General features: G+C 47.0%; 1 protein-coding gene across 10 annotated transcripts in view; it reads right to left on the reverse strand.

The window, feature by feature from the left end:
- Positions 1-4,379: 4,379 nt before the first annotated feature.
- EXOC6 (exocyst complex component 6) overlaps positions 4,380-13,355 on the reverse strand; it is a 130,148-nt gene continuing 121,172 nt past the window's right edge. For all 10 annotated transcript variants that reach the window (XM_044420657.1, XM_044420662.1, XM_044420663.1 and 7 more), the window contains 3 exons: positions 7,495-7,607; positions 6,297-6,308; positions 4,380-5,411 (listed from right to left, as the gene is read on the reverse strand). In XM_044420657.1, coding sequence (XP_044276592.1) covers positions 5,279-5,411; positions 6,297-6,308; positions 7,495-7,607 — 258 coding nt within the window. In that variant the 3' untranslated portion in view covers positions 4,380-5,278. The remainder of the gene's footprint in view (positions 5,412-6,296; positions 6,309-7,494; positions 7,608-13,355) is intronic.

Genomic DNA, 13,355 nt, shown 5'->3' on the forward strand with positions numbered 1-13,355 from the left:
TCAGCCAGTGCAGCGTCTCGCCGAAGAAGGGCCAGCCCATGGAGCCTTCGGGCAGGGGCAGGGCGCTGGTGCGGTCCCGGCTCAGGCTCCAGCGGACCGCCCACAGGTGCCGGGCCAGGGCGAGCAGGAGCGCCAGCGCCGCGGCGGCGGCCAGCGCCGTCTCCAGCCAGGAGAGCGCGTCCGCCGCCGGCATCTGCTGGGCGCTCGGCTTCCGCAGCATCTCCGCGGGGGGCTCACCGGCTGGCTTGGGGGGAAAGAGGGAAGGCTGTGAAAGGAGGCTCCACGCCGCCGCCCGCGAAGGATCCCGCGGCATCCCATGTCGGGCTGGGGTTTGGAGGGCGAGTGGTGCAGTTTAGCTAAGAAGCCGAGCTGCGAGGCTTCCAACGGCGCCCCCAACTCGCCGGGCAAGGCCCCGCCAGGCCCAAAGACGGGGCGCGGGCGAGACCGCGATGAAGAGGACGTGAATTTAACGGGGCCCCGTCGAGCCGGCTCCTCACTGGGAGCGGCGTCCGCATCTGCGAGCGCTCGTGACGCTCTCCGGCTGCCCCAGCCTCGCTCGCGGGCGCTGAGGTGGCGTCGGTGCTGCACCTCCCGGAGGAGGCCGGGCGGCTACCTGCGGGAGGGTGGAGACACCTCGAGGCGAGGCGAGGCTCCGAGCTCGCTGAACGCAGCGGCGCTTCCTCCAGGCAGGGACGCCCAGCTGCTGCGTGCGCTTCTCAGCGGGGCACGAGGGCTGCCGCTCACAGCACCCGTCGGGTCCCTGGCTGGGAAGCAACGCAACTCGCTTGCTATCCCGGACGTGCCTTGCAAGCGGGCGCCTGGGAGGCTGCCTGTCCGGCGTCCTTCTTCCCTCCCGCCTCGTCCGCCCGCCCGCCGCCCACACTTCCTCCTCGGCTCGGTTGTCAAAGAAGCCCCTACCCATCCGTGCCACCCTCCTCGAGGCGAGGATCCGCAGCCCGCCCTGCCCGTGCCGCCTCTTGTCAACTATTACCGGCCTTGGACCGGTTTATATAGCCCTTGGCGGTCCACCTTCGGGGATGACGTCGGGCTGCATATTCAAAGAGGGGCCCGAAAGCGCAGCGATTGGCGCCCGGGGGGCGGCGGCGATGAAAGCCTGGCAGCGGCGGCGGGAGCGGGGAGGGGCTGCTGGGGGCCCCCTCCTGCCTGGGGCTCCTCACGCAGGTAACCAATAAGAGGCGAGCCTGCCTCGCCCCCGCCGCCGCGTGCGCCCCGCGGCCGCGATCGCGAGGGCTGCTGGCAGCTCCCGGGCAAAGCAGGGAGCGCTGCGCTCCAGTTCCATCCACGGCAACCTGGCGCCGTCAGACGTGGCTCGACTTCAACTCCCATCAGGCCCAGTCAGTAGGACCAGTCTGTAGGCATGATAAGGGTCGCAGTCACAAACGTCAGGGAGGTGCTGTGCTGCTTGCGCCAGGTGGCCACCTATTTTTACTCCAGGCTCCTCATGCCCTGTCTTAGTCTAACTTGCTTCACAAGGTTGTTGTGAGGATTTTTGTTGCTGCTGTCGTTTTAGAGGAGGAAGGACTGGCGAGATAGAAATGCAATTAGTCCATGATTGCATAGGATGATTCCAGCATCGGTGATTCGAAGCCACAGGCTGCAATCCACACCTGTATGTGGAAGAAGCCACTGGAGTTCCTTTTGATGCGATTCTGTCTTTGCTCTCAGTCCCTAGGAGTCCGGCCCCAGGGTTCAAGGGGATGTGGATTGAGATTTCAAGCTTAAGCGCAGAAGAGAAGAGGAAGGCAGTAGGGATCCTCTGTTCGCCCAAGTCCTATGAAAGAGCGATACATAAAAGATAGGATAGGATACTATTAGAGCAAGGGGCCTTCATGATTTCAGTAGCCAGAATTCCTCCTTCCACCTATGTTAGGATCGAGGTCTCAGGGTGAATCAGTTCACAAGACCTGAAGACGTCTTTGGAAACTGAAGGACATGGCTCATTGCACATGACTAGCCATCACTCACAATCCAGACAGTTTAGACAGGTACATTTCTGCTGCAACCACTGACTCCTTATGAGAATCTAGAATCATCGAGTTGGAAGGCACCCTTTAGGCAACTGAGTCGAAACCTCTGCACATGTCATGGAGACTTATGCTGATGTGTGCAGCTACATTTTGGAAGATCATAAAGCAATAAATCTCTTTTGCAGAGATTTGGTTCAAATCCAGTAACTTCAGGAATCCTGCAGAGTTCCTTCAAGGAAGGTGCCTTGGCCTGAACACAGGCAGCTGGGAACAAGCTTCAGAAACAGCAACTTTTACTTAAACCCACATAACACAATTCCAGAAAATGGTGAATGTAGGAGACAAGAATTTCAAAAAGGGTTGAGTTGTGGACCATCCGTATTTCCAAAGGCAAAGCCTGTTTTAAACGCATGTAGGATCTGGCACAAAACGCTGCAGTGTAAAGCTCGGGATGCCAACCAGCAATGCACTACCTTCTTTTAGGATACTACATTTCATTCTGCCCACTTCCATGCCTGCCCAAGCACCTCCATATCCAGTTCTCACGTGGCTATTTTTCAGTTGGGGAGTGGGTGGTTCTCTCAGGTTTCCCTCCTTAAACTCTTTTGCTACTGCTGCAGACTTTGGTAATCCCCCAAGACTGTTCTTATCTCCCCTTCTTGCCAGTGCCATTTTTGCTACAAAAAGATGGGCATACAGAGAAGGAATTCACTATTGGTATATACAATATATTTCTCTTATGTAATTTTTTCCATTCTTGAATGTTTCTTCTTTTAAAAGATTTCTGCCCCTACCCCAGTAAAAAAGCAGCACAGAAGATTGACTCCAATGTTCAAGTGGACCTACAGAAAAAGTGCACACATTCTAAAGCTGAGACTGGCTGGCAAAGCTAGAATTTGACTCATATTGCAGCAGCATCTGTCCCTTGGATGAGACCAATCTTTCTTCTGGAGGACCCTGCTCCTCCTTTTAGCTGTCATCTACATGAAGTGACTCTCTTGGATCTGCAGTGCAAGGAGGCACCTAGCACAACCATTTATGCTGATAGCGCAAATCTCCACCTTTATTCAAAGTTCTTCCAGGAGGTAAATGTTGCAAATGAAGTCAGTCAATTTTAATGCATTTCAGTGGATCTGCTCTAAGGAGAACTAATATTGGATACAATCCCAAACCAGAAGGGTCCACTTCTCTTTCCCCTTCCTCGTTCCCACACTTAAAGACATGGCTTCCCCAATCTGCCTTGTACAAAGTGTAGGCACAGAACCCTGAGCCTACCCCAAAAGTACAAGACACAGTCTGCAGGGGCCAGTGGCAAGATGCTCATAGATATAAGCAGCTCCTATTTGCCTTGCTAGATGTGCCAGTCATAAGAGTAACAAAGGTACCCACACCTAGACAAAAGGCTATCAAGAGTAAAAGCAAGCTCACTCCTGGCATGGGGGAAACAGCCAATGGATCTCGGGTTGGGCCTGTAGTTGTGGAATGCCTTCAGGTCTATTTTGATTCCCCAACCCACACTTTCTAGTTCCTTGGAAGCAAACCAAACTGATGCATTGCAGTAGCAACTGGGACCTTCCACCCCTCACCAAATCCAGCAATTCTAGACATGGTGTTGAAACAGCAGAGCTTGTTCATTAACTGTGCCACCTCTCTCTCTCTCTCTCTCTCTCTCTCTCTCTCTCTCTCTCTCTCTCACACACACACACACACACACACACACACAGAGAGAGAGAGAGAGAGAGAGAGAGAGAGAGAGAGAGAGAGAGAGAGATTCCCTGCAGAAAATATACCAGCTATCTATGAGGGAAGGTGGGCAAACCGTCACAGGAGATCATCCAAAGGAAGAGGACTGTGACCAGGCAGGCCCTGGTCGTGCCCTGTGGGAGTCATCGGTCTCAGGCCTGCAAACCCAAAGCGACAGCTCTCTGTCTTCAGCTCCGATTGATCCCCCGACAGCTGCCTCATCCCTTCCTTAAATCACAGAGTTCCTCCCCAAACAATGCACAAATGATGAATGCAGCTTCAATCTTGTCCCCTCTAATGAGAAGAAAAAAAGCAAGATGTTTAGAAGGCGCCCAACTTTCCGGTCACATCTCTAAAGCCAGACCTGACTGAGAAATCTCCTTGCCAGTTGGACCCTTAACACCCCCCCGCCCCAAAAAAACCCCCTTAGCTCCTGCTCATGCAAAGCTTGAGAGGCCAGCTTAAAAAAAAAAAAAAAAAAAAAGGCCAGCCCACCAAGCTGCAGAGCGCAGTTAAGGTTCCTGAGATGAACTGAACTTAGAGGGACTATCGTGAGATCCTCACAGCACCCTTCACAACAAAGCAATGGACACAGCAGGATGAAGATTGGCCAGGCGCAACATTAACAATAAAAGCCAAACAAAGGGGTAAGGTTTATATTACTGTATTCTGGACTGTCAAATAATTTAATACATGGAGAGAGAAAATTACATTCTTGATGCAAGTTCCATAGGTAATTTGGTTGTATTAATTCTACATTCGTTTGTATTTTGAACAAGGATGCTCCGGTGCAGAAGTTCGTCTAACAGGAGGTGGGATGGGGGAGAGAAATGTAGTCTCTATAAACACCCATATCGACACACATTCACACACACGCACAACATTGGCAACACCTTGTCTTTTCCCTTTTGTTGCTGATGAGCAGAAAAAAATCTCCTGGTAAGAATCTTCTATAAAAGTCAAGTTGTTCAAACATCACCAAGGCTGGAATTTGATATTACAAAACTCTTTTTCTTCCTTCCTCCCCACACCCCACACTAGAAAAGAGAAAAATCAGATATATAAAACCATACTGGATCCCCTTAAGGAATCATGTACAAATCATACACGAGAATATATAGAAAGAAAAGGGGCAGATGGCATTTTAAGCAGGAAAAGTCATTGGAAAATAATATATCAGGGCTAGCACAAAAGTAGCAGTGAGGATGTGGTAGCAAACATGTTTTAAGTCATTCTGAAATGGAGGGGATGGAAAATCTTGAGGCAGACTGCAAAGAACGTATTTACAATTCAACTGTTGCATGTACAATTTGGCATTTTGCCTTCATAAATATACAAGTCCCATTTTCACCCGCTCCTAATTGTTTACAAGTTGTTGCTTGTTATTGTTGTTTTTCAATAATATTTAATAGTCAGAAATGTAGAGGGAGGAATTATTTCCCACTGTTTCCATAGATCAGACCGCTCTACGGCATTCTTTGTGTCCTGGCACCCTAACCTCAGCCTTGGCTTGCTTGGCTTTTGGCTAGCTCCAGAAGCAGGGGTATTTATGAGTGTTGGGACATTCCATTCACCAAGCCCCGCAGCTGCCTCACCACTGTCTCGATGAGCTTCTGTTTATCCCGATCATTCTTCCTGAATTGTGCAAATATGTTGTTCTTTTTGTTAACATCTTTCATTCTAAAAAGAAAAGGGGAAGAGACTTTAGCAACAGATAGTAACAATAATACTAATACTACATTATTCTTCAGAAATAATTCCTATGACTAATTGACATTATTAAGGATAATAATAAATTAAAAACTTGGGCTGGTTTAACGGATAGCCAGGTCTTCTCTTTTGTTGTTGTTTGACTTTGTCCTCAATTGAAAGGCTTTAAAGTTGCAATTCACACAGCAAATGATCAGAAGCCAGCTTGAAAGAATTATATCAACGGTTCCTGAACTATGCTCGGCAGCAAAGTTTAGTTTACAAGACCAGTTGTATCCCAGTTTCTTCCCATCCCATTTACAGTGGAAAACTCCACATAATTATGACCACATAGAAACTGGAACTGCAAGGTAATTGGCTCTGCATGGCAAAAATAATTTTTAGGCTAAAAACAGCATAAAAACCTTATGAAACATAAAGCCTAATCCATTTATAATACATGCTTTCATACACTAGAGTCTACTTGCATAATCTGAATGTACCAGGCCGTAATGACATATGTACTAACTGGGAAACATTTTCTAATGTAATGGATAATACAATATGTAGGTTTGCTACCCTATATCACAGCTATGTTTGCAAATAAAAACCATGGAAATCAGAGGACTTGCTTCCAAGTCATTTCATTTTATGCTAATTTAAGATGTTTGTTACATGTACAACAGGCAATTCTATAACAAGCAAGAGACTTCAGGCTGCTCAAAATATTTAATTTTGCTTAAGTTTTAGTACTTTCCCAGAAAAAAAAAAACCTGCCTGTCTTCATATCAGTTTTGAAATGGAATCCTGGGTGATACGCAACCCAGATGAATTAAAAGAATAAAGTTCAGAAGGCAGGCAGACAAATATACATACCCTCTATGGACTCTGCAGAACATTCACATGATGCATGTAAAAAAAGAAAACAGAGAAAGTTGGAGCATGTTTGAAAGGGCACAGCTAAATATTTATAATACCTTTCATGTGGAGGGGATCCTATTAGGATGACTGCAAACTGTCCGTATTTACTCCCATTTCAATCCGCTTCCTAAAAACTAACGTGATTGCTTAGTGATTTCTTATCACTTAGGCAAGTTTTCTAGAGAGCACAGTAGCACTACTCTGAGAATGCCTGCTCACAAATAAGTTCCACTGAACTTATAGTGCTTATGTCAGCGGTTTACAGAACCATCTTAGACACCTGCAATCATAAAACCACCATGAGTGGGGACTTACTCCCAGGGAATTAGTGTATCTTTGCACTAATCAATTCCTTCTGCTCCGTTTAATTTTTTGTTTGTTTTAAAGGTAACTGCTAGGATCTCAGTGTTACCTCAAGGAACCGCTGGGCTAAGGGGGCAAGACACCTCCTTTTGAAGGACACCCCCTTCTGAAGGACACCCTACTTGGATTCAGCAATGCAATGCTTGCTTTTGCGGCACAGACCACTCCATCAAATGAAATCTAAAACCTAGCTGTAGGACGGATGCAGTTAAAGCAAAGCACTGAGTAGAACTCAGTTTGCGACAAACAAGTAATGCGTTGCACAGCACCTTATCAAGTCAAGAAGCGATACTGACATCCATAGATTTAAAGTGGGCAATTTAAGTTCTTTCTTTCTTTTTTAAGGGAGCAAATTAGAGGCTTTTACTTAGAAACTAAAAGAGTCTGAAAAAAATCAATAAAATGCCCAAAGTCATAATGTTATTTCTGTGCATTTTTGTGTTTTTATTTCAGGGTTCCAAGTAATGAGGCTAGCTTTCAAGGCTTTATAAGTGAAGGAGGAAGGGATGGGCAGCCTTCAGACCCAAGCTCCCGGTTGAAGGCGGTCCAGATGGAACTGGAAAAGGAAGCCCCTTCGATTTTTTAAAATTAGATTTATGGCCCTTTGTGAAGGGACACACAGTGGCATTCATTCCTTGCTCACCTGCCTTAACCCTTCCACTTGTGTATCCTTCAGAGAGGAGGATGAGGAATGCTTGGTAAGGGACCTTCCAGGTAAAGCTCTTACCCCCTGACCCCCCCCCCCCATGCAGCAGGTACAGAACTGGGTTGGGTGCATTGTAAGACTCACTTCTCCAAGAGGGCCAGAGCTGTGCTTGGGTTGACTCGCAGGTACTTGGAGCTTGGTTGCCCATAGTCAGCTAGATAAGTAGACCAATCCCACACCATGAAGAGATCCAGAAGCTGAAGGAAAGATAAGACCAAAAGGGGAAACGGTGAAGAGATGATGATGCTTGGGACCATCATTAGTTGCCTCAGCCTTGGGAGTCTCAAACTGGTTTTCCCCCTAAATTTTTGAGATCTGGCTGTGATTCAGTCTGGTGTTTTATCTTCATCTTCCCCATACCACCTCAGTAAGGAAGGGCTTGTAAAATCTGTGATGGTTGGAAAGTGAGGGCAAATTCCATAGGAATAAGGCAGTACAATTTTGAAGGGAAAGGGGAGAAAAAAGCAGCAGGAAAAGATTGAGATCTGTTTTGCCTTGATTTTAAGAAGAGATTTGGGTTTACAAAAAGCTGACAATCAGGAACCTTGCACAAGCCCATCTTGCCTCACCACCATCTGCAGTTTAAACGTCATCTACTACCCTCAACCAATGCGTAACTACCACAACAAACCTTGTGTCAGCATTTCAACTTCCACAGACTTTTATTTAAATTAAAGGGAAATACTTGGACATCTGGCCTCCCTTGTAAAAGAATTTACTTTCAGTTACACATAGTTATCAATGTAAAAATCACTGCAATCATTCTGGATACAGCCTGATCGCCTTGCCAAAGGGCTACGATTGGATCCCCTCATACGCTACTCCAAAAGGAGAACAGTTTCGGTGCAAATTAAAGTATTCGGGCAAAGAAACTGACGAAGAGGGGAGAGAAAAAAGGGAACATCGCGGGGAGAGGCCGCGCCGATTTCATTTTCCCCACCCCTCTTTCCTCCAGACTCCCGCTTTTGCCGAGTTCATAATCTCCAGCCGGAGCTGCTGTCAAATCTGGGCGTAATCTTTTAAAAGCCAGTGTGGCTCTCGCAGGAAAGCGGCGGCCTCCGTCTCCAATTTGAAGCCCTAATCCCCTCTAAGCTAGTTAAACCCGACTTCCGATCCGCGCTCGCATTGTTTCAAGCCGACAAGCCCTTAACTCGCTACTTGGGAGCGGATCAGATTCCTCGCCATCCAGGGGGCTCTTCAGAGCGGTTTGTTGTGACTTCTTTCCAAGCCCGGCAGAGACGGAGAGAAGGGCAGGGGGAGGCACTGGGCTCCTTTTGCGCTCGCACACGTTTATTTATCTATTAATTAAGCGGGCTCAATTTGCGATTTCCTTTCCGCCTTAACCCGACACTGCGACCGCACTTGGGCAGAGCCGGCGGAGGAGAGAAAGGAAGGACACGATTCCCGCCGCCTTCGCCGCCGCGGGGAATTCCGACACTTTCGGCGAGATTTACGCAGCTCCGGTCTCCCTGCTTCACACCGCCGCGATTTCCCACGGCCCTCCCAAGTCGAGCCTCGCCTGAGCGAGCGGCCCGCGCGGGAAAGGGCGGCGCAGCTCCCCTGCAGCCGAGCGGACGGCGGGGGAGGCACGCTTTACAACAGCCTGTGCCCCCTCCAGATGTGCTGGACTGCAGCCCCCGTCCTTGAGCATTGGCTGTGATAGGAGGTGCAGCCCCAAACAACGGGAGGCAGAGGCTCCCTGGGGCTAATGCCCAACACATTTCGTTTAGACCTCCGAGACAACCTCCTGCCGTCCACGGTCACTTGCTGAAATCAAGGGCCAGCTTTTGCCGAGTTCATAATCTATATGTTGCATCTGATCTCTCCAGACTGAGTGGCTTTTTGGCTACAAGTGCTTCGCCTTCTCTCCCCTCCCCCTCCTTCCCCCTGAAATCGGATATCTTTCTCTCCCTGTACTTATATCCCTTTTTATAAATAGGGGGGTCCTTATGTGGCAGGCTGCTGTGGTTACACACAAGCACAAGGGACTTTCAAGCATATGTCCTTTTACCATAGGCTTGAACTCATTTTGGTATAGGAGCAATACTGACTGGAGAACAACAGGTTGCACCACTGCTGTACCCCACAGTGATATCCACAAGAAATGGGTGCTCCCACTTATAAAACAAGCCAGACTTATCATCTATGCCACACCAAGGCCAAGGAGAGAGAGGGTAAGAGAGAAGACATGCGTATAGATTTCCAAACACACCTGTAAGGGAAAACAGAAAAGCACCCCAACAGACTCGACACACAAACAGAATCTAAAATCTATTCTAACTATTTCAATAAACATGGCAGCACCTCATCTCAGGTCCCCACCATCATGCTGGGCTGCTTCATTCACCACTGAAAAGATGAGTCACTCAATTTCTGCACCATGTCAACCCTTCCTTTCCTGGAACATTTAAGGGGAGACATACATGCAGAAATATTTTAACTAGCATAAATTGGGCTCTCTATAGATTGATGGCAAGGGGTGATACAAGGGGAAGGCAGCAGTGACACGAACCTGGGAAGCACAACCAGCTAGTGACACTGCAAGTTCTGATTCCATACTCCTGAACTAATGGCTAACTTGTCCCATTGATTTCCACAACACTAAGTGTGACAATGAGTCCTTGTACTAAAAATACGCAGCACTAAATCAGAGATGGGGTGAGTTACCTCTCTTGTAGTTAAGAATTTAGGGATTAAGTGGCCTCCAGGGGATGGTGGAGGACAGGAAGGCCTGGAGGAATGTTGTCCATGGGGTAGTGATGGGTCGGATGAGACTTTGCAACTAACAACAAGGAATCTGTCTTTTGTTACTTAGTTCAGGGGTGCACAGTCTTTTCAGCTCCAAAGGCTGCATGTCATGCTGGCTCAGGATCCTCATGCACATGTACGTGTGTACGTGGCAGTGTGTGTGCTCATGCAGGCATACATGCACATGTGCATAAGCACCACAGTGATTCTATGATCCTGATACAAGAAAGTCTCTGCTGCTTTTCCCCAGAAGTACAAATGGTTGCAATTTGGAAGGGGAGGTCAAGGGCATCAAGGGACCATACGACCATCCTGAAATAAATACATTTATAGTTATTACATTTATTTCCAGCCTTCTTTCATCTTGTGAAGAACCCAAGGTAGCTTACACATTCAACTACTTTATCCTCACTGCAACCCCACAAGGGAGGCTGAGCATCTGTGACTGGCCCAAAGTCAACCAGTGAGCTTCATGAAAAGTGGGACTAGAATCCAGATCTCCTAAGACCCACTCCAGCACTCTAATTACTGCACCACATTGAGACTCCTGCACACGATCCTTTCAGTACTGTAGTTACAGCTGCATTCATTTATTATGTTTATATCCTACATTTTCATAAAAGGTTCTAGAATGTGGTTAAAATGTGGGAAAGAGCAACTAATTCATGTTAGGCATTATTGGATTTTTATTTAAAAACAAGAGTGCACTGTCCCCACTCCAATGGGAACTTGTATCAGTCCCTCTGTGGGATCTTCCAATACATTTGCATAAAGCACTTGCATGTGCAAGATCTCTTCTGCTGAAAAGGCCTGATAAATGGAGCACAGGAAAAGCCATTTCATTCATTGCACGCCACTTCTCAGCTCTATCCTGGCTGGAGGATTTAGACTATAAACTTCTACACATTAACCTGGAAGCAAGTTATATTGGGATTAATGACTCTCACTTTCAAACAATGTGCTTAAGATTCAGCTGCTAGGGTTTTTATTTTGTTTTTGCACTGGCAGTGCATTTTCTTACTTAAAATTGAAGGGAAATGGGCAAAGCAAACTCACAAAATGGTCTGAAGAAGCTATCATGGAATGCTAGTAGATCTATAGCACTAAAAAAGTGGCTGGTGTAAATCTTCAAAATGAACTTTATCTTAACTAGGAAGAAGAAAGCAAATTCAGAAGCATGCATCTTGTTTGACACTTACTTGTTTGACCAACATTTTTATATAAAGAAATCAGTTGCTGTTGTTGTTGTTAGTCGCGAAGTCGTGTCCGACCCATCGTGACCCCATGGACAATATTCCTCCAGGCCTTCCTGTCTTCCACGATCCCCAGGAGTCCACTCAAGCTCATACCAACTGCTTCAGTGACTCCATCTAGCCACCTCATTCTCTGCCGTCCCCTTCTTCTTTTACCATCTATTGTTCCCAGCACTAGGCTCTTCTCCAGGGAGTCCTTCCTTCTCATTAGGTGACCAAAGTATTTGAGTTTCATCTTCAGGATCTGGCCTTCTAAAGAGCAGTCAGGGTTGATCTCCTCTAGGACTGACCGGTTTGATTGCCTTGCAGTCCAGGGGACTCGCAGGAGTCTCCTCCAGCACCACGATTCAAAGGCCTCAATCCTTCGGCGCTCAGCCTTCCTTATGGTCCAGCTTTCACAGCCATACATTGCAACTGGGAAAACCATTGCCTTGACTATACACACTTTTGTTGGCAGGGTGATGTCTCTGCTTTTTAGTATGCTGTCTAGATTTGCCATAGCTTTCCCCCACAGGAGCAAGCGTCTTTTAATTTCTTGGCTGCAGTCCCCATCTGTGGTGATCTTGGAGCCCAGGAAAAGAAAATCTGTCACTACCTCCATTTCTTCCCCATCTATTTGCCAGGAAGTGAGAGAACCGGATGCCATGATCTTAGTTTTCTTAATGTTGAGTTTCAAGCCAACTTTTGCACTCTCCTCCTTCACCCGCACCAAGAGGCTCTTCAGTTCCTCTTCACTTTCTGCCATGAGAGTGGTATCCTCTGCATATCTGAGGTTGTTGATATTTCTCCCAGCAATCTTAATTCCAACTGGTGATTCCTCTACCCCCGCCTTTCTCATGATGTGCTCTGCATATAAGTTAAATAGGCAGGGCGACAGTATACAGCCTTGCCGAACTCCTTTCTCAATTTTGAACCAATCAGTGGTTCCGTTGCCGTTGCCCTTCTTTGGGATCGGAATGTAAACTGACCTGTTCCAATCCTGTGGCCACTGTTGAGTTTTCCAAATTTGCTGGCATATTGAGTGTAGCACTTTTACTGCATCGTCTTTTAAGATTTTGAATAGCTCAGCTGGAATGCTGTCACTTGCACTAGCTTTGTTGTTGCTCAGATTTCCTAAGGCCCATTTGACTTCACATTCCAGGATGTCTGGCTCGAGGTCAGTGACCACCCCATCGTGGTTATCAGGGATGTTAAGCTCTTTCTTGTATAGTTCTTCTGTGTAATCTTGCCACCTCTTCTTAATCGCTTCTGCCTCTGTTAATTCCCTGCCATTTTGGTCCTTTATCATGCCCATCTTTGCACGAAATGTTCCCTTCATATCTCCAATTTTCTTGAAGAGATCTCTGGTCCTCCCTATTCTATTGTTTTCTTCTGTTTCTTTGCACTGTTCATTTAAGAAGGCCTTCTTATCTCTTCTAGCTATTCCCTGGAATTCTGCATTCAATTGTTTGTATTTTTCTCTTTCTCCCTTGCCTTTTGCTTCCCTTCTTTCCTCAGCTATTTGTAAAGCTTCCTCAGTCAGCCATTTTGCTTTCTTGCATTTCTTTTCCTTTGGGATGGTTTTAGTTGCTGCCTCTTGTACAATGTTGTGAACCTCTGTCCATAGTTCTTCAGGCACTCTGTCTATCAGATCTAATTCCTTAAATCTATTTGTCACCTCTACTTTATATTCATCAGGGATATGATTTAGGTCATACCTGAGTGGCCTAGTGCTTTTCCCTACTTTCTTCAATTTAAGCCTAAATTTTGCAACCAGAAGCTCATGATCTGAGCCACAGTCAGCTCCTGGTCTAGTTTTTACTGACTGTATAGAGCTTCTCCATCTTTGGCTGCAGAGCACATAGTCAATCTGATTTCTGTGTTGACCGTCTGGTGATGTCCATGTGTAGAGTTGTCTCTTGGGTTATTGGAAAAGAGTGTTTGCTATGACCATTATATTCTCTT

This window comes from Varanus komodoensis, unplaced genomic scaffold (genome assembly GCF_004798865.1).
Source record: "Varanus komodoensis strain SLA01 unplaced genomic scaffold, ASM479886v1 scaffold11, whole genome shotgun sequence".
Lineage (NCBI taxonomy): Eukaryota > Metazoa > Chordata > Lepidosauria > Squamata > Varanidae > Varanus > Varanus komodoensis.